General features: G+C 40.9%; 1 protein-coding gene across 3 annotated transcripts in view; it reads left to right on the forward strand.

The window, feature by feature from the left end:
- Positions 1-14,685, forward strand: part of rfx3 (regulatory factor X, 3 (influences HLA class II expression)) — a 25,444-nt gene extending 10,759 nt beyond the window's left edge. Inside the window, exons 4-18 of one of the 3 annotated variants that reach the window (XM_080756187.1) lie at positions 491-662; positions 1,079-1,144; positions 1,667-1,741; positions 2,261-2,442; positions 2,819-2,938; positions 3,290-3,417; positions 4,459-4,577; positions 5,677-5,792; positions 6,304-6,458; positions 6,782-6,879; positions 7,804-7,953; positions 9,193-9,401; positions 11,002-11,155; positions 12,854-12,896; positions 14,227-14,685. In XM_080756187.1, coding sequence (XP_080612313.1) covers positions 491-662; positions 1,079-1,144; positions 1,667-1,741; positions 2,261-2,442; positions 2,819-2,938; positions 3,290-3,417; positions 4,459-4,577; positions 5,677-5,792; positions 6,304-6,458; positions 6,782-6,879; positions 7,804-7,953; positions 9,193-9,401; positions 11,002-11,155; positions 12,854-12,896; positions 14,227-14,504 — 2,065 coding nt within the window. In that variant the 3' untranslated portion in view covers positions 14,505-14,685. The remainder of the gene's footprint in view (positions 1-490; positions 663-1,078; positions 1,145-1,666; positions 1,742-2,260; positions 2,443-2,818; positions 2,939-3,289; positions 3,418-4,458; positions 4,578-5,676; positions 5,793-6,303; positions 6,459-6,781; positions 6,880-7,803; positions 7,954-9,192; positions 9,402-11,001; positions 11,156-12,853; positions 12,897-14,226) is intronic. The other 2 variants (XM_080756188.1, XM_080756189.1) reach the window with 2 other exon arrangements.
- Positions 14,686-22,261: the final 7,576 nt, after the last annotated feature.

Raw genomic sequence — 22,261 nt, forward strand, 5'->3', positions numbered from 1 at the left:
GAAATCTGTCAAGCAAAAAATTAATAAATAATCACATAAATAGAATTTTAGTTTTGTAAAAGAACCGAACTACAAGCTCACAACATGCATGAATTGTGAGTGTAGATCTGCAAATAATGACCACTTTGTAGCTGACTTTAACTCTTGACACATTGCCTGTCCTAAATAGGGTACTCTTAGGGTACTCAAATAATGGAAAAATCTAATAAATGAAAATCTAATATAAAGAGTCCTACCCATGACCCACGGAAGTCCAACGACTCTGGGAGTGCCATCTTGGATGGCATGCCCAAAATGGGGACGCCTGGTTGAAAGTGGTACAAAATCAGGACCCATCGCATAATTGCTGATATTGATGTCAAACCAGGCAACATGTGTCAATACAGTATATTGACACATACTGTATATCGACGGCCAGACCCATATGGATTGTAAAGGACAAAAGAGGTCCGGGAGCGTTACCCTAACTTGAGGTCTTTCTTTTGAACAGAAGGACCTACTCTTATTCGGAGCCCCAGCTGTACAGCCAGAACAGCGGGGGAAGCTACTTTGACACGCAGGGCAGCTCATCACAGGTGTCCACCGTGGTGACGTCTCATGGCATGACCAATAATGGAGGAGGGGGCAACGGAGGCATGGGCATGGGCCTGGTGGCGGGGCAGGTAATCAACAGCAGCTCTGGAGCATACCTAGGCCTGTCAAAATTATTACATAATAGCCAAATCGCAATTCATTGAGATTATCACAATTATCTTTGCATGCGGTAATCGTCATAATAGTTTCCATGTTAGTAAATGTTCACACGTTTGCCAATATTTTCAAAATAAATTAGTAAAATAAATACAGCAGATCTATGAATGCCTCGTTGTGACCTTGTAGATCAGCTTTCCACTATTTTGAAATTAAAAGGTTATTCAATATGTCCGTTATTTCTCATTTATGTGGAGGTTTTGCTGATGAAGCCAAACAGAAATTGTATTCTGATGTTCAATGCCAAAGACTAGATTAAATTGCTAATATCTATTATTTGTGTGACAATTGATGGTCAAGTAAAATGTTATTATTGTGACGACCCTAGGCCTACCTCATGGACAACTCTGTCCCCCACCCGGCCCCCCAGACCACACGAGCGTCCCCGGCCACTGTGAGTACGGTAAATGCCTTTCTGCCTTATTCTGTCCCACCTGTTCACATCATTTACTATTGATTATACAGTAGGCATGCAACAGTTAATTGAACCCATCAGTTTGTATATGATGAGGTCCCAGTTAATCAGGGTTTTGGTGATCCGGGTAATAAAGGCCTATTCATACTTGATAATGATCTTTGACAAACAAAACATATATTTATTTGAAAAACATTGCGCTGATTGTTATTTTTTTGCTGGTGAAAGTCTGCTTTTTAACAGCTTCTCTTCTATTTATTTTAAGATTTTTCTGTAAAATAAGCATTATTTTAGGGATTTGTTGAAATCAAAGAGGTAAGGGTTCTGCTATGCTTGGGTTTAGATGTGCTTGCTTTGGGGCCTATCCTAGGTTGTCCTTATTTTTTTCCTAGTGGTTAGCAGTTATGTATTTCCACAGCAACTGCTTATTATTATTTTTTCTTCCATATGTTTTCGTTTTCCCTCTTTTTCTATTTTGTTATCCTTTGCTTGGTCTATCAGATTGAAATGGCGATTGAGACGCTCCAAAAGTCGGAGGGTTTATCCGGTCAGAGAAGCTCGCTGCTCAACAGCCATGTAAGTCGCCATATGAGTGCTTCACCTTGCCTTGTCTTAACTTTGCTAAGCTTGTTATCTCCTCTCAGCTCAATTTCCTTATTTTTTTAGCTTTTATGGTTCCTGCTGCATTTCCACCATTATTTGTTGAAATGTGTTTCCAACTATTTGTTGAAATGTGTTGCTGTTCTAGGGATGCTTCTTTAGGGCTGCAGCGGATAGCAAAAGGGCTATTGGATTTGGGGTAGAGTGGATTAACCACATGAACCCGACATTTGGTGAAAAAAGCTCACAACACACTAAGTATGTAGCAGTGAACAGACCACTGGTGAACCCCCAGTGAATTAAGTATATAGGATCTAATCACTTGAACCCCATTATCCCTATTCGGAGGGGAGGGGGGGGGGGAATATTCATCCCAAAATAGCAGATGTACAACCTCACAATGTGTTGCATTGTGATGCGTTTTGAGCTTGTAGGTTATTTGTGGTTATAGTCGTCCGTTTCACTAAGACTAGAGGGTTTAATGTTCTCTTCCAGCTTCAGTGGCTGCTGGACAACTACGAGACCGCTGAGGGAGTGAGTCTGCCACGGTCCACTCTGTACTGCCACTACCTGCGCCACTGCCAGGAGCAGAAACTAGACCCTGTCAACGCAGCATCCTTTGGCAAACTCATCCGTTCCATTTTCATGGGGCTCCGTACACGCCGCCTTGGCACGAGGTAAGAATACACACCGAAACATATGTTCTGTAAAAAGTTCTTTTCATCTGTTCTTCTCTTCTATCCCTTCTCCTATTGATGCAATCTTTCCGTCCTTGTGATAATTTTTCTTTTACATAGATCACATAGATCACTCCAGCTGTTAGATAGCTAAAGGACCACTTTTCAACCAATCTTCATATAATTGGTCCTCATAGGAGGGCTGTGGGCAGTTCAAAAACCGTCCAACCCGGTGAAGTGGTCCTTTAATCATGATAATAATAACTTTAATTTTTATAGAACCTTTCAAAAATCAAATAAATAAACAAACTATTTGAGTGTCTGTGGAGGATAATGTCATCTTATAGTGAGATCTCACCTCTGCCTGTGCCTGCAGAGGGAACTCCAAATACCATTATTATGGTATCCGGGTGAAACCAGACTCTCCTCTCAGCAGACTACAGGAGGACATCCAGTACATGGCCCTCAGACAGCAACCTGTTCAGCAGAAACAAAGGTACACACACACACACACACACACACACACACACACACACACACACACACACACACAGCGTGTCACTTGATGCTTGTACATCTAAGTGTTTGAAAAATGTTGAATCATTTTGAATTGCTAAGACATTTGAGAACTAGGCATTTGTAGAATCGACCTCATGTCGTTAATCTCTGTCTTCAAATAATGTGTACACTCTCAGTGTTACAGACCTGTAAGGGTCCACATTTGATTCCTAAATATCAATCATTTATATGGGGACCCTTTCAACAAGTACCCCTGGGGGTGCCCCACTCCAGACCCCCACGTTGTGTACAGTAGCTGTGTACTAAGGTGTGAGTGATGTGGTTTCAGGTTCAAACCGGTGCAGAAGGTGCTCCCCAGTGGCTCTGGGGAGAACTACTCAGGTGAAGGCCAGCATCCTTCCAGCGCAGCAGAACAGGTCATTATCGCACAGAGCCAGCACCACCAGCAGTTCCTAGGTCAGCAGCTCTTCTCTTTTTTTGTGTGTACCTTATTCCCTTGCTTCCCGTTTGTCCTTTTGTTCTCCATTTTGACGGAGACCCCTCTGTATGTATTTGACTTTGTAATAAAGGTTAATGTATCTTAATTAGAGCCGGACCGATGCCAGGTTTTAAATGTTTTCCTGTATCGTAGCTATCCTGCTTATAAGGGGAATACAAAAAAGTATTCTTTATTTCTATATTTTGCTGGGTTTGTTTCATCTGACTTGGATGTATTGTGAACCATCAATAATTGCACTAATACCAGGAAAGATTATGGAGGACTGTGTCACCATGACTGACTGGATCAATAGAGGTCCTTTTACCCTGAGCTCACACATCAACAGGATACAACCCAAACTGGTCATTATGAGTAAAGACCGACTTGTTGTTTCTAAAGACTGAATCTGATGTCTGAAAAATAATCTCAGAAATACTCTGGCTGGACTGAAAGCAAATTAAATTCCACATGACCCGCCACTATGGGAAAGGAGTCAGACAAAAGGAGAAAAACCAGGACCAATAGTGGTTAGATGTCTGTGATGTAAGGACATTTTTTTATTTTAATGTGCCTAAGAAAGACTTCAGAAACACTCTCCGGCTGAAATTGAAGCGATTGAAATTGAAGCCATCAATGAGAGGGAGTCAAGAGAGATTGGGACCGTGGTCATAAGAGCCAATATGATTATATAAGCAAGTGGATTGCCAGCAGTACTCACTATGACACATTTCGGTGATGATTAAGCCTTATTCCAAGTCATTGGTTTGATCATTATTACATTTGAAGAAGAAGCTTAACTGTCCTATAAACCTCCACTCCAAACGTTTAAATGCTAAAAGCTAAAACCTTTAGCTTTAGTATCTTCATCTTTAGTTGTTAGAAATATGTCCTGTTGAAAATTGGTTGGTAAAAAATTACTGTACGGTATTTGTTTTGTGTTTTGCTAATATGCAATATGCTTTCCTCTAAATATAATATGCAGGACTTCTAAGATGAATTTCATTGTTACCCCTCAACAGATGCATCACGAGCACTGCCTGACTTTGTGGAGCTGGATCTGGGAGAGAGCAAAGCCGATATCAACATCAGCCTAGAGGACGTAAAAGCCCTTCAGTGTCTTTACAGAGAGCACTGTGAGGTTAGAGAATCAGAATCACTTAATTTACCATGTAACAGTAGCTCCACAGGAGTTGTGGTTTGTTGACACAGAGTGTATAGGACTAGGGTTGTAATCGGAATCGGTTTGTGAGCAGAAAAACGTGACCGGGACATCCCTAGCGTCAATATTATATCCATATCATCATATTAGACTGGAATTGTCTGTAATTTTGGATATTGTACTATTGTGATATGGCATAATGTGTTCTATAAGAATATAAATATCGGTTTGGGAAAGATCTGCAGATACTCAATATCAAATGATCAGAATCGGATCTGGAGCAAAATAACGTGACCGGGACATTCCTATATACTGTAAGACACTTCATAACTTAAGGAATGGCTCATTGGAAAACTGTTCCAGACTAGAACTATAGCACACAGACGCTACCTTATATTGACCATCCCACATAATCTTTTTTTTTAAACAATTGGATAATATAAGAGTAGCTGTATGTGTACTACAATAATACATTATGATTTAAATGTAAAAAAACAAACAAAAGAAAACCACTTATTTGTTCCTTTCCAAACATGGATACCAAGGCTACTGGGAGAGGGCCTAAGAGCCACATGCGGTTCTAGAGCAGCAAGTTGCTTACCTCTGATTTAGGCTATGCCTAGACAATGATTTGGCGTTTAGGCTATAACATTGTAACATCATGTTTGTCCTAGTGATGACAACATGCCACATTACTTTTCGCTATTTACACTGTCCAAAGATGTGTCTCCATAGTCTCCCTCTGGTTGCACTGTAATGATGTAATGACAGTCCTTTATTTATGATATCCCATCCCCCAATGTCCTATGACGTTTCATACAGTACTGAGTACTCAGACTCAACTCATCACTTCACCCCCAAACATCATTCCTCGATGATTGAAGGAGCTAGGGCGTACCTCCTGGCAGAGATGTGTGCTCTCCTGAGTGCAGCTTTCTAGTTACAAATCGGACAATTCTTTTTTTTATGAAAGATGGTTTAATTGCACTATATGAAAAAAGTCAAATCATCTGGCTGATCTTAGTGGAGCTCATCACTGTTGACATGTCATTGAATGGTACGTTCTTGTTTGTTTCAGGCAATCCTCGACGTGGTTGTCAACCTCCAGTTCAGTCTTATTGAGAAGCTGTGGCAGACATTCTGGCGTTATTCACCCTCTGACTCAGTAGAGGGCACCACCATTACAGAAAACAGGTCGGCTCCATTTATCAAAATTCTTATGGCAGTCAGGTTTTAACTGAACAAATATAATACAAGGCTTATTAAACTGGAAGTACTTCACCCTGTACACATTCACATTTCTGAAATAATATCGCTGTAGGGCAAAAACCTTTTATTTCCATATTGAGGGTCATCATTCTACATTGTATTGTGATGTAACTTGTGAGCTTGTAGATCTCTGCTATTTCAGTTTCAAAGTTTGCCCAAAATAGGGATGGCAGGTTGAGTCTCTGGGTTTTATAGTAACTAAGCAATGAAAAGTATTAACAACTACATTGTATCTATTGGGTCTACTTTTGTCCATTTCCTGAAAAGTAACGATTTTGGACATACAAGATTCCCACCCGACAGCTATGATACTGTATGATTATGTATTTTTATGTATATGATGTATTACCATGTTTTTGTTCTTGCTTACTGTAAAATGCTCTGGATTAAGAGTGTCTGCTAAAGTGAATCTAACATTGGTTTCTTGATTGCACAGCAGTGTGAGTGAGATCGAAGACCGACTACCCTGCTCACAGCTACTGGAGCTGTGCAGGAACGAGGCTGTGCTCAAATGGATGAGCACGTGTGACCATCTGATGTACCAGGCCCTTGTTGAGATCCTCATCCCCGATGTCCTCAGACCCATTCCCAGTAATGTCTCATTTACACATGGTTCCACACAGTGTGACGATTTTAGTTTTATATATTTTGCTAATATATTTAGTTTTAGTCATCATAGCTTACTTTTTATTTAGTTTTCGTCAGTGAAAAAAGGTAGCTGACGATATTTTTTCGTCATAGTATTAGTCGACGAAATCAACACTGGTTCCGCATCAGTGTTGCTTGTCAAAATATTCAAGGTATTGTCAGCGAGCATCACAGTCGTGACGAGGCTTCTATCTAAGGCTGTGGCGTCATCCATTTTGAATGTCTTTGCATTGTTTTTTCCTTATTCACTGTTTTTTATTGTGTAGGTGCCTTGACTCAAGCCATCCGCAACTTTGCCAAAAGCCTGGAAGGTTGGCTGAACAATGCCATGAATGCCATTCCACAGAGAATGATTCAGACCAAGGTACACATACTGTATTGTAGTGCACACAACCACAGTGCATATTTTCTTTCCACCACATTTTCTGTCTCTGAACATACCAGTGGTGTCAACTGCGGGGGTGCTTGGTAGCTGGAGCACCCCCCAAGAAAATTCTAGCACCCCCTGAGCTCCCCTCCCCCATGACTAGGGTTTTGTCACGTAGGCACACGACTCACACCTTTACGGGCGGTGGTGGGGGCTTGGGCCACTGGGGGTGGTGGTGCTAATATGGTGGCTTTTGTTTTTTGAGTATTGATCATGCTGAAATATTGAAACAAGATGCTGAAACAATTTAATTCTTTACTGTTGATCATGCTGAAATGTTGATACAAGATGCTGAAACAATTTAATTATTTACTGTTGATAATTTATCATGCTGAAAGGTTAAAACAAGATGCTGAAACAATTTAATTATTTACTGTTGATAATTCATAACCGAGTGCATCGCTCCACAGGCTGGGAGCGCCTGTTGGGCAACATTCAATGTAATTTCCGGTTGGGACGTCATCCAAAGTGATCCCCCCATTTTAGTGGATGAGATCGAAAATCTTAAAACGTAAATAGATCTTAATCTTTGGTTAGAATTGGACGGATTGATTTAGATCATGTTTTTGTGCATCACGGTCCTGTCTAGTCGTGTTAGAAGTAATCATACCTCCTGTTGTTGTCAATCGCCTCGTTAGTGTTTTGGCTACATCTAGCTACTTGAGCTACATTCAAGATGGCGCCTGGTGCACCTTGAAATGCGCTCCGTAGCTGCAAATCGCTGGGCACCCTGATTTAATGGTCCTAAATACCCCTGGGCGTTCGGGATATATCTGGATATTTAATAGTTGGGTATTTTCTACTTCTTAATATTGACATAACCGATTAACATTTTGGTTTCTGTGTGTGCCCCATGCTCAGGTTGCTGCTGTTAGTGCCTTTGCGCAAACACTGCGCAGATACACATCTCTGAACCACCTGGCTCAGGCAGCACGCGCTGTGTTGCAGAACACCTCACAGATCAACCAGATGCTGAGTGACCTCAACCGTGTGGACTTTGCTAATGTCCAGGTCTGAATTTCTTTCTGTGCTTTGTTGGTAATTTCCTTAGAATATATATTAATAGAGACGTTACCGGATTTCTCCTCTCATCCACTTGCATTGAATTTTTCACCCAGCACATGTGGCGTTCTTCCGGGTTGGAAACAGTGCATTCTGGGATTGCTTATAGGCCAGACGTGAGCGCGCTGGGCCGTTGACTATCATTTCGCCTCAAGGTTTCCTCTTGGTGACGTCTCTATTATATTTATACTCTACGGTAATTTCCTATAAATCACCTGTCTTTCCCACTGCAGCTCGACAGTTCCTGCTCAAGTGGTCCTTCTACAGGTCTGCTTCTGACTGACGTGACGTGCAGAATATTGTGCCCGTGATTTGTTTTTTTGTTTTTGCGTAGATCACTGGTTCTCAGCATCGGGAACCACCAGAGTCTTCCACTCTGAAGACAGAGTCTTCCACTCTGTCTTCCATCTCAAAGGACAGCTTATGCACTGTAGCCTATTAGCCTCACTAGCTTAGTGTTCACTTGTCAGTTTTTCCTCTAGCACCACCGTTAGCCAAAAATGTCTACTTGGGATATAGGCGGAATTTCTATTAAACTTGCAGAGCACATTCATGGATTCATGCTTGCCGGAGCATGAACAATACTCATTTTGCTGACACCATGTCCTGTTCTTTAGCGCAATATAAAAACAAATCTAATGGGGAGATTTCAGAATGAACCCTGCTGGTTTTCATGACCTTCCATTGCCCCCATGATCCTTGTGCTCCCTACAGATTCTAGCACCCCCATGTCCTTTCCTCTATCGCAACCCTAAAGCTAGAAGTTCCACTTCGGTATAAGAATTATTGCGAACGCAGTGATTGCGAACGCAGTGAGCACTTACTATGAGACCTAGCAGATCATGTCTGTCTGTCTGTCTGTGTGTCCGTGTGTCCCCCCTTTGTGCCCATATATGGAGCTGAGTGATTTGTTTGTGATTGATGCAACACACTCCATATTTGGACGTATAGCTGCTTTGGGGACTCCTTATATGGTTATGGCTAAGTTAAAAACTTAACTTAAAAATAACTTAACTTACAAAAATAATAACTTAAAAATAAATCTTAAAAAAACCCAAATATGTACGAGCTGCGTTCGCTTCCCGCGTTTGCGCGTCTTACTGGTTATTATATCTCATCCTGAATCCTACACCGTTATGCCTTTTTCAGTTTTGAACTATAATTTTCCCCCCCTCTCCATGTCAATAGGAGCAAGCATCGTGGGTGTGCCAGTGTGAGGAGGGTGTGGTGCAACGCTTGGAGCAGGACTTCAAGGCCACACTACAACAGCAAAGCTCCCTGGAACAGTGGGCTGCCTGGTTGGACAACGTGGTCACTCAGGTCCTCAGGCCATATGAACACCGGCCCAGCTTTCCCACTGCAGCTCGACAGTTCCTGCTCAAGTGGTCCTTCTACAGGTCTGCTTCTGACTGAAAATGTTGTGCCCGTGATTTGTTTTTGCGTAGATCACTGGTTCTCAGCATCGGGTTCGGGGGAACCACCAGAGTTCCCAGAGACCCTTATGGGTCTGTAACTCAAGAGTGTACAAATGGAAGCAAATGGACCCTTTCGTTTTTGTACACTCTTAGAGTTATTAACAGTGGAATTTTGCATTGTAGATTGGGGTCCCAGAGAATCAAACGCCTTATGCTTATCCTCTGGCGGCCCTTGAAATCACTGGCGTATATCAGGGGTCGCAATTTTATTTTAGCTCATCAAAAATATATAAAAACAAAATTACACAGAATGAGTGAAATACAATTTAAAAAATAATTACAAATATATTTTAACAATATAATTGTTACAAAACCCTTACATAGCCCGTGCGGACAAATGCGGACCAAACGTGCACTCTTAAAGGGTAAGACCACTTTTTGGGTTGTTTTCTTACCTTATACCTTAACTATTCCATTCCATGAGTTATTTCGCTCCGTTGTGTTGTTTGAAGAAATTGAAGAAATAAAAATAGTCGCTCATTGACTTCCATTGTAACAGGGAAACAGCTCTCAAAGTCACTCTTTTAGCACATAAACCAACGCAACAAAAGCTGATTCTGAGAGTTTATGACATCAGGAAAACTCATGCGGTTTTATTTTCGTCTTTTAAGATAGATTTATAAAGTTACTATTTTAGTCGGAGATAGACTAAAGCAGTACTACGGCGTTCCCAACTTGCGGGCTGTCTTGCGAGGTTTCGTTTGTAAACCGAAGTCTCCACGCTGTTTGAGATGCATATGAGCAATCCCAGACACAGACACTTTACACACTTCTTCTAAAGTGTCTTCTAAAGTGTCTCCCTCAAACACGTCCATTGTGTATGTTTTTAGTTACAAGCGGACGAGATCAAATCCATTTGTTTACATCCCCGGCGTTTCCAATAAGGAAGTGGTGTACACTACAGTGTTGGTCCAATCAGATAATAAAACCGCATGAGTTTTCCTGATGTCATAAACTGTCAGAATCAGCTTTTGTTGCGTTCGTTTATGTGCTAAAAGAGTGACTTTGAGAGCTGTTCCCCCGGTACAATGGAAGTCAATGGACCCTATTTTTTATTTCTTAAATTGCTAATAAACACAACGGAGCGAAATAACTCATGGAATGTAATAGTTTGCCCATAATAAGGTAAGAAAACAACCCAAACCTCTAAAAAAGTGGTCTTGCCCTTTAATTATGTGCATAAAATGACCTCCAGGTTTATGTTTGGGCTCGAGTCAATCAATGGCAGCATTATTTTGGGTTGGGGGTCTGAAAAGTTTGCGAACCCATGGCATAGATCAGTGGTTCCCAAACTTTTCAGGTCGGGACCCAAAAGAGCGATTAGATGTTTGCCCCGGGACCCAAACTTGTAAAAATGGCCGATCTACAAGCACACACAACGCGTCGCTGCGAATAATTAGAAAACAAAATGTAGGAAACCAAAGAATCAAGGGACAATGTGTCTGTGACCCACGAATGGGTCCCGACCCAGTGTTTGGGAAGCTATGGCGTAGAATAGATGTGATGTTGTTTTCTCTCTCAGCTCCATGGTGATCAGAGACCTGACCCTGCGCAGTGCTGCCAGCTTCGGCTCCTTCCACCTCATCCGCCTGCTGTATGACGAGTACATGTTCTACCTGGTGGAGCACCGCGTGGCTCAGGCCACCGGAGAGACGCCCATTGGAGTCATGGGGGAGGTACGTATGCCTGGGGCATGTTGCTCTTGTCTTTATCCCATTCTGACCTGAGATCAGATTCTAAAAATGTCTTCTACATCCTGACAGTTTTCCATTCTGACCTGAGATCAGATTAAAAAAATGTCTTCTATGTCAGTCGCTCTTCGATTTTTCAAAAATAGCAGACCTACAAGCTCGTGACAAAGCAGACCTATGCCTATCATAGCAGACCTATGAGCTTGTAGATCTGCTATTTTTAAATAGCTAAAGCATAACATGATGCTAACACCAAAAGGGGTTCCCGTCCAGAATGGATTATACTGTCTAGAAGTGTGTGTGTGTGTGTGTGTGTGTGTGTGTGTGTGTGTGTGTGTGTGTGTGTGTGTGTGTGTGTGTGTGTGTGTGTGTGTGTGTGTGTGTGTGTGTGTGTGTGTGTCTGGGACTAATCTTTCAAACCACTAGACCGATGAGTAAACCAGTACTGTAAATCCCCAAATACTTTCCCAATTTCTTTGACATCCTGACACAAGGTAGTAGGGCTGGGGCGGTATGGGATTTTTGTTTACGTGGTAATCGTCCTCCCCCTTACAGACGGTATGGCGGTAATTAACGCACCCCTCCCCGCGGAATTTTGTTTTTCGTTGTGCATGGAGATGTAAAATCCGGTCAAACACTGTGTACGGAGATTAGCAGCTGCGTGTCTCTTAGTGCAGTTCCAGTGTCATTCCTCCTCCCTGCACCACCCCCCTCCCTCCCCTCACACACACAGGGGCACCGTTTCAACTCGAGACAAGACAAATCATAGCTTTTCCACGCTTTGTGGTTGTCATCCAGTTTACAAAAATGAGATCCACACGTCAGAGACACTGTGAAAGTGTGTAACAGCGCTATTGTAAAGACCCTTGCGCAGCGTGAGGTAATTAACCCCAGCTGAAAACGTTTCGGTCTTTGATTGTGTGATCTACCAGTATATATTTGGGCCAAATAACAATTCTGGTCGTCTGGTCAGCTAGGTCAGGAGGTAACAGGGGGTGCACGCACAACCAACAAAGTTTGGGAACGGATACACTTTAGACTACAGTTTTATTATTAAGGAAAGAATATTAATACCACGCGCTATTGTAACAGCCAGGTGCATTGTGCATTGCTCAGAACGAAATATACAACGTCATTTATGTTGTTATTTTGTCATTATATACAACCATTATAACCATTATATACGCCCCACCACCACGCAGCAACTGCGCGCCTCCCCAAGCCATGTGTTAACATTATTGCTGACATGATTAGACTGAGCCTCACTGATTCCGTGTTTATTATGATAAACTTACCTAGAACTTAGGTTGCCAGAACAGCACGGAAAGAGAAAAAAAGTTAAAAATAAATAAAATAAAACATTTGTTTTATGTTTTACCGCGGTAATTAACCTGATGTATGCGTTACATACCTGCGATATTGCGTTTATTGCACCCAGCCCTACAAGGTAGTACTGATGTCATAGATGGCCACAGACTGGCCACATGATGTCTTGTCCACAATGGAAGCCACGCCGTAAGACTTCGACTTGTTTATTCTACTTCGCAACATAGCTCCATTCAAAGTTTCTATCTAGTGTATTAACAGCAATTTCTTTTCAAGTATTAAATGAGATTTTCCTGTTTTCTTTGCAAGGTACAAGAAATGTAATGTCAACACCATTTGTTTCTTTTTGTCATCTAGTTTGATAGCCTCAACACCCTGTCTCCGGCTAATCTTGACAAAGGTACAGTATGTGGCTGAGTTTCATTATTATGAAAGTATTCATGTCAGCCGGGCATACTCTGCGTATGCCCTTTTCATTTCAAGACAAAGATCTGAGAATTAATTGACCTTGAAGGGAAGAAATCCATACTGTAAAACCAAGTTCAGACAATGTTGAAAAATGGCTCTTCATCAGTGTTCACGTCCATAAGATCAGTGAGATTAGGGCTTTAACTTATTATTTTCGTAGTGATTATTCTTTCAATTAATCGGATAATCAAGATTTGAGTTTTTATATAATTTATATTGTCGCTGTCGGGATGAAATGAAATTTAATTAAATTAAAAGTATCAAACTGCTTCGGAAAGAAGCTCTCAACTCCATTGCAGCCTCAACCACAGGCTGCTGCTGCAGTCAGACGCGGAGCAGAAGATAAACACACTTATCTCGCTAGTTTACTGATACTGTAACTCCGTCTCCGCGAATCCCTCTTTGCAGAAGTTATTGTAATATTTAAAGTCCACCTTTTTATTGTAGGCCTATATAAGCAGTGGCATGAGGCATCGGGGCATTCTTTCACAAGTTGCGATGTATTGTGTGAGCTTGGAGATCCATTGTCAACTGTTCTTATAAATGATGGAAAATGGAGAGAACCTCCTAAATTCCACTTGGGCTGGATTTGGATAAAGTGGTGCTATAATGACCCAAAATACCAACTTTGATGAGGCAGTATTGCTTTGTTTTAATAAACTAGCCCTTACCCGTTGTGAGATATTTGCCCCCCTCTTGTGGCCGTGGGGGGGTACTGCGCCCGGTGTGTTTTTAATTCACGGATAAATGTTGCATCCTTTGGTATTCTTCTCCTGATAAACTACACGGTTTGCACACATCTCACCATGCACAACGGCGACAGGTAGCCTGTCCACACATGGACCGCTACTTTGCATTCATATTCATGTCATATTGACAGTACAATACCCATTTTTGCATTTTTTAATGCACTAATAAATTCATTATAAATCATTAATGTGTCAAATTGGAGAAAGGGCTCCGTTACGCCCTCCATATAATTATGGTCCATGCCTGTGTGAAAAGTGGGAGTGATTGGGCCAGCCAATGTTGAGATAGTTGAGATAAAGCGCTGTCAGGGACATTCAGACAGACAGACATTCAGACATTCGCTGAATTTTAGTATGATATAGATCATAGATGCATATCTATGCATAGATCTGCTATTTTTGGAAGTTTGAAAGAAAAATGTGATCATGGATTTTAAACGATAAAACAGATGAACTGTTGCACCCCCTAAGTGAGATGGATAGTGACCGGGACGTGTGTCCTGTATTGTATAGATGACATCAGTGACCTGGATAGCGACCTGGATGAGGACATGGAGGAACCCGGAGAGCCTCCTGCCAAACGGGAGAAGATGGAGGTGATCCAGGTGATCCAGATGGCCGCTCCGGAGGATGTCTCCCATCCCGTGGTTGGGGGGGTTGTCCACCAGAGTGTCCTCCACTCCTTGCCGCAGCCCCCCGAGGACCACGCCGAGCACATCCTGACCCCCTCCGCCGGAACCCCGACCATCCGCCATTGCAGCGCCACAGGCAACACGTACGCCTCTGTCTGAGGGGTATGGCCAGCCCCTCGATGGCCTGTCTTTTCTCTCTCACTCTCTCTCTCTCTACAGTACATATCGTTCTCTCTGTGTGTCTTAGATATTTCCCTCACTGTTCTTGTGCGCTTTGTCTGTCTGCACTGACGTGGCTGGTCACAGTCTCCTCTGCCTCTTCACCCTCATCCTTGGAGGAGTGTTGAAATAACGGATACTTGGGATAAGATGTGCCGTCAGCATCATCTGACTGTTAAAACTTCTCCCAAGAGTCTGTGCTCTGTTAAGCTGATTTATACTTAGTTGTGCGGCGCCACGCGCATCAAAGTATATGAAGCCCTTTACAATCCAACAGCCCGAGGAGGGAACCTGAGGGAATGGGTGTAATTTGACCCATATGATGCTGTCTGAACAGGCGTATGTCACTGGCTCAATCTATTTATACAAGTGGATTTTATGTTGATGTTATGTTGTCATTTTTAGATGCTCTTTAGTGTAGTAGCCTGAATGTGATAAGAATTTGACTTTTCTTTTCTTTTTTTCTTTTTTTACCGGGCATGGACCAAAAACAAAACAACAAGAGGAAGCTGGCGATGAGAGCCATCTTTGGCCACTATATAGCTAGGCTTCCTGTCCTACAGTGCCGCGTTGCAAGAGCAGAAGGAATGTCAGGGATTTTATGTACCTCGGCTTTATCATAGTGCCTTATCCTAAATGCAGCTGTCCATGTAATCCTGACTGTGTGGTTCAGAGACCACAGGGCCTCTTTGTTATCCCCAGCCACAGTTTTAGCTCCCTGGTAACTTGTGGCTAGATTTGGGCTGGTTCATCGGTGTGGAGGCTTTGGGGACACAGGCTCAGAGATGCCTGTTGATCTCTCTGGATCAGTTCTGTTAAGCTTATATAAGGTTAGTGCTTATATTAAAGTGGCTACAGTCAACTTTGTGAAATTTTGGTTTTGGCGAGCCCTTGAGTTTCTTAGTGTCATTATTTTTGTTGTTTTGTTTTTGTTTTCTCTCAAGGCCCAGCCATAGGACAAGTACATTTGTTTACAAAGCTTAGTACAGAAGAGGTCAATTAAAATTGCCATACTTTTTTACTGTATATTATTTTATTGATGCACTTGTGCAGATCAATCGATCTCACATTTCCTGTGAGTTCGTATCATCATGCAGATGATATTGCATAGTGAAGCAAAGTCTACATTCCCTAGAACCTAGGGAACTGAGTTGAATGGCGATGGTGTCATTTTCCAAAAGCCATTACATCATACATTTATGAAATACATTCCATTTTAATGATTATGTCAAAGCAAAAATGTTGACTGTAGCTGCTTTAAGCTCCTGAATCATGGTCCTTAGCCTTTCTCTTTCTCTCACTCTGTCAACTTGAGGGCTATTCTTGCATTAGCCTCTGCTATTGGGTGAGGTGTGTTTTTGCCTGTGTTTGTGCACATGGGTGCATGGGTGTGCACATGTACCTGCATGAGTGTGGTGATGTGTGTCTTTGTTTACGAGCGTGTGCCCTGTGCATGAATGTGTGTTGGAAGTGGAACACATCCATCAATCACCCTACCTCAAACCAGTGGTGCCAGCCCCGTGACTCGTGCAGTGCAGTCACCAAACCTTATTGCACACACCACTGTACTGCATAAATCTCAACATCCCACACCATACAGGAGATATAATGTACATTGCTTATGTCACCTCATTTCTAATACACATTTTCATTACCGTTTTTAGTCCACACATTATTCATCCCGTGGCTGTTTAATGGGGGGGTGCATACGTTAGTTAGATATACCAACAGTCCTACAGTCATTAGTTGGACAAACCCGTGCTGTGGGTTTAAAATCACATGTGGCTCCCGACATGCATGGCGGGTTAAAACTCACCCGTGGCTTCCTGTGAGGTTAGGGTTTGGGGAGGGTGTCTGACTCATGGTGTGTCCGACTGTTGGTATGTCTAACTACACATGCACCCATTTAATGGTCATCTTTGTACAGTGGACCAAAAGTAGATATTTTCTGATATTCAAAGATAGTGTATATACAATGAGAGACTACATCAATTTGATTCTTTTCACGTGGCTGAATCTGATTGTTTATCTGTGATTGTTTCTTTTGGTAGCTTTTCTGTAATTGCTTTATAGACTGTGAAAAAGGAAGGGGACATCACTGGAAACTAAATCTGTACTTGAACTGTTATTTAATATTCATTTATGTTGTGGAGAATTTAAAAGATTAATACTTCTCAAATGAGGAACTTTTGTTATTACTGAAATATTCGTTTTCTTGTTTCATTTTATGTTTTACATTCTTGAGGAGACGCGTTCTACCAATTCCGCATAGTGTATTTATTTATTGATGGTTAATGAGTCCTACCACTGACAAAATAGACAGACTTAATGTACAGACCGACTGGAGAGTTTACAGAAGATTGAGATTATTTTTTAACCACTGAGCCACTTAACCATGAAATATCCCGGCTACAACCTCACAACAAACACACATTGTGAGCTTGTAGATCTGCTATCTTGGAAACAATTACGATTTGTTTCCCCCGCCTATGATGACATGCCCAAAATTGGGATGCCATGGTTAAAGTGGTTAAGGTTTCAAGCCAGAAGGCCTGAAACTGTATTTTTTCTTTTGTCTATCATTATTATGATTATTTCCTATTTCCTCAGCTTTTTGCAAATTATGAGAGACATGAAACTTTCAGGATTAGTAGATCTGATTTTCAAACCTGTACGTACCCAAATCCATTATTTTTAATTAATTTATAATTAAATGTTGAATATTGTAACATTTGAAGGCCATACAAGTATCTTCTACACCGTAACTGCAATTGAGGCTAAACTTGGTACGCATATTCTGGCATATATGCTCTACGACACAACAATTTGCCCACTAAGCACTGCCAATTATATGTTCCTGACATTTAGAATGTTTTGCAAAACACATTTTAACAGATTGATATGAAATGTAGAAATGTTAAAGGCTGCTTGATAAGCACGTGTACATAAGCACGTGTAGTTTGTTGGATTCAGCAAAAGCATTAAAGAATTGTTACACATGCTATTGGGCCAGGTGTTACTTGGAATCTCATTTCTGGTGGGCATGGCCTTTGACTTTTTAGCTTATAACTCAGTGTGTGATTGGACAATCGCTATGAAACCTGCTGAGCTCACCCGACTCCCTATTTTGAACATTTAAGCATTTTTACCAAGTTGATCAATGTGAGGCCGAATGGTGACTACTGTATATTCGCTAAATGTCCATAGACACTAATTGTTTTTATGTCAGCCAGTGAAAACAATTTAAACTCAATTCAACGTTCTGAATACTCAATATGATACAGTAATGAAAAGGATGCCATTTGATGATGGATTCTTTCATAGTGGTTTATAAATGGAAATTTTGTGAATCTTTTCTCATTCATCTCAATTGTATGGCATGCTCATCAACTACATTACTTTGTTTTTGGTGTGTGCGCGTGTGTGTATACATACATACATACAAACACATTTTTTTGTGTTTTTATTTTCTGAGAGATTCTGTATGATCTTTATTGGGTTTGTCATAAATGTCATAAAATGTCGTACACATTTTAATAAATTATTTGCACCATATCTTAGTCAAATTTATCCATTAACAGGATGTGCTGTAACTATCCTGTATGGTACTAACCTAGGATGAGTGCCTACGTAGAAACCTGTCTCCTGAATGTTTGGCAGGTGTGAATTGGTTGTATTATCACAGGTAAAACATCTATTACAAATATGATGATGAATCTGGCATTACAACTACATCCTGCTTGCATACAATGGCTCGTTTACCAACTAAGAAAGTTGAAACTACATTGCACCGACAGTTGCAAGCTACAGCTGCAGCTTATCTGTTCCAAAATGTAGAATCATATTAATCAATGACAAATATGATAATGAATGTTAAATATAACATTACAACATTTGGTTTAAACCTTTTGACAACTTCCCCCCCACAGATGAATTCTGTGATTGGTTAAAAAGTCCAATTTGTCAAAATCGGTTTTCTTGTGAATCACTTGAAGAGCGATTCTTGAACTCATGCAAGAGTCATTTGTCTTTACAGTAGCTTGTAGTTGTTGGCCTAATGAATTTACTCTGACCTGTTGAAATGATAACCATCACCTGTATGATACAGGCTGCCACTGGCAAGTTTGCTGAACAAAGGGAGAACTCTGAACTATTCTAAAACAAAGTTGGTATAAATCACAAACAAAAAATATTCTAAAAGCTTGCATGATTAACTCAAGTAATCATTACAAAGAAACACAGCTTTCTCCCTTTCTATTGAAAATGTTAGAAGTGGTAGTATGTACCTCTTCACAAAAAGATTACACTTTTGCCTATGGCAGTTTTCCATGCCATGATGCCAACCATAAAGGGATTTTAATTTATGAATCTTTGTCACATAAGAAAATGCTATAGATGTGTTATTCTGTGCCTGAAGTGCAAACTGTTTAGAACATTTTTATTTAACCTTAATTATGTGCTTTGGGATAATAAATGCACATCTACTACTGTATGTGCTGCTAGAATCTATTTTTCTAGTGTTTTCTGTATGTTTTTTTTTGATTATTTAGAATATGTGCCAGACATTGAAACTCCTTTCTGCATCTCAAAGCCTGGCTAATAAACACTGGACTCAATCTAATGCTGCCAACACAAATTGTACTTGTGTTCCTCATGTTTTTAAATTTAAAAATTAGTCTTTTGTAACAGCTGCCCATTTCCAACCAGACATTAGAAAGATAAGCTATTCCTTAACCACTCAGGCCCTATCTTGAGGGCCCCATATACTTATTACTTAAATGTACGAAGAATGGTGAAAACAGACGATCCACAAGCTTACAATGTGTCACGATGTGAGGCTTTGAGAGATTGTAGATCTGCTGTTTTCGTGGTTTCCAAGCAATTTCACCTATGACTTTTCCAATATAGGGACGCCAGGTTGTCTTACAGAAGATAAAGCTAGGAAATGCCTCTCCACCTGGATAATATGGCGGCTTCACTGACCCATAATAGACTCCAGTGCCTTTGAATTCACCTCGGCCAGAGCAGATTGCTTTGGTGACTATTGGCCTCTGGTGAGCTCCAGATAGTGGCTGTGCAGAGCATACATTTCAATGCTGAAGTGCTGCTACTAAGAGGATACCTTGGTTGAGGATTTGTAAAGATCTCTCTTCAGGCTGGACTGGATCCTCTAATCAATGTGACCACACACACTACTAGTTTACACATGATTGATTTTTACCTCCAGATGGATTGAGGTTATACTGTATAAAGCCTGTTTTAGTACTTCATCGCATGACCGCGTAGTGCACCGAAAATATATTTCTAGCGTGTGACACTGTCGTGCATCGAAGCATAAATTAGGCTCAAATCTTAAATCCCTTAATGAACAAGGAGCGTTAAATGATTTCTAACACTACATTCATTATATCATCTTTCTTTATCTTTACTCAAAATGATATTTTCTGAATGCTGTGGTCAGTTTGAGATTTCCGTTTGGATGTTTTAAGTGCCATTTGATTGTCTACTGAGTTGTGGCCATCTGTAGCACGCTCTAATGCAAGCACAAGCATTTGGCAGTGGCATTTGGGCAAGGTTTTTAGTTTAATTCACCCTAGACTAAAACCATTGTATATAAACTAAAATGGAAAAGTATATTTATTTGTGTCTTAACTATTTGGTTTGTTATTTTAGTGATGGATTACATCAGATATGTTGGCAAAAGTGCTTTTGTGATTTCCCTCTTTTGATGATGTATAGTATCTAATATATATACACATTTCATGTGACTTTCTTTTTGTGTGCTGTTTCAGGTTCTTAGTATGCTGTATCTTTTCAAATTGGCAAGAGAAAACCAATGCGTGTAGGGTGATTTGTATTGTGTATTTTACATAAAAATGGAAAACTGGGGAACTTTTATATTTATAAAGACATTATCTTTTAGTGTGTCGTATTGATGAATATAGAAACTATTAAAGACACATGTAGTTTGGTTTTCTGAATATTTCAGACTTCAGCTCAGGCTAGCTTATTAGTGTTGTTTTCTTAAAATTTGTGGCTTGTCTTTCCAGTAATAAACTTTTTTTCTTGTTGAAAAGAAATGTTTCTCATATGACTGTGTTAAATTATATATGGAAATATTGAACACACTATCCAACACTAGTCCTAGGACAGGTGCAGAGAGAGGGGGGGGTTTGGGTGCTTGAGCACCTGCCCCTTTGCCTCTGATGCCATAAGTCAGGGATACTCAAATAGATTTACCTGTGGGCCACATTACAAAAATGGCAAGGGGCCAGGGGCCAGTAGATAAAATTACGACATTAATGATACTTGATAACTTCTCTCTTTCAATTGCTTTATTTTCGCAAAATGTATCAAAGTACAATGTGCATGCACACAATATGTAAATAAATAAATGTGTTACATTTTCTTGCATAAACACAAAGAGCTGTTTCCATAACTGCACAAATTATTGCACATAACATGAGTAGCTGTTATAATAACATAACATGAGTAGCTCTTTGCCTGCCTGCCTGCCTGCCTGTCTGTCTGTCAATGAGTAGCTGTCTTACTGTCTGCCTGTCTATGAGTAGCTGTCTGCCTGCCTGTCTATGAGTAGCTGTCTGTCTGCCTGCCTGCCTGTCCAATTGTCCATGAGTAGCTGTCTGTCTGCCTGTCTGAGTAGCTGTCTGCCTGCCTGCCTAATTGTCCATGAGTAGCTGTCTGTCTGCCTGTCTATGAGTAGCTGTCTGCCTGCCTGCCTAATTGTCCATGAGTAGCTGTCTGTCTGCCTGTCTATGAGTAGCTGTCTGCCTTCCTGCCTGTCCAATTGTCCATGAGTAGCTGTCTGTCTGTCTATGAGTAGCTGTCTGCCTGCCTGCCCAATTGTCTATGAGTAGCTGTCTGTCTGTCTATGAGTAGCTGTCTGCCTTCCTGCCTGTCCAATTGTCCATGAGTAGCTGTCTGTCTGTCTATGAGTAGCTGTCTGCCTTCCTGCCTGTCCAATTGTCCATGAGTAGCTGTCTGCCTGCCTGTCCAATTCTCCATGAGTAGCTGTCTGTCTGCCTGTCTATGAGTAGCTGTCTGACTGCCTGCCTGTCCAATTCTCCATGAGTAGCTGTCTGCCTGCCTGCCAGCCAGCAAGTTGGTTAACAGAAAATAAATTGTTATGGCTGAGTAAAATAAAATACAATAAACACAATTTGCCTGAAAATAGATTACCCAGCTATGACCTTTTTCATGAAAAAAAATGAGTAGTGATACTGTATGGCTGACTGAGTAAAATAAAACAATCTACCTGAAAATAGATAGCTATAAGTGAAGAGCAATTTCCGCAATTTCCATTTCCGCAATTTCCTCAATTTCCATTTCCGCAATTTCCGCAATTTCCATTTCCACCATTTCCGCAATTACCATTTCCACAATTTCCGCAATTACCATTTCCGCAATTTCCATTTCCGCATTTCCGCAATTTCCATTTCCACCATTTCCGCAATTTCCGCAATTTCCATTTCCATTTCCAACTATTAATGGCAGCTGGGTTTCATCATTCAAATAAAATAGAATTCTGTCCGTTTAGCTATAAAATTATGTCAGGGAATAGGGATACACAGTATATGTCTTTCATTTGCATTGCATCTCCCCCCCCCCCCCCCTATTACTTTCGTTCGAGTAATAGTACAACTCTAATAGTATTACTTATAATAATGTAATTAAAG

The sequence above is a fragment of the Protomyctophum bolini genome (genome assembly GCF_963924005.1).
Source record: "Protomyctophum bolini genome assembly, chromosome: 22".
Classification (NCBI taxonomy): domain Eukaryota; kingdom Metazoa; phylum Chordata; class Actinopteri; order Myctophiformes; family Myctophidae; genus Protomyctophum; species Protomyctophum bolini.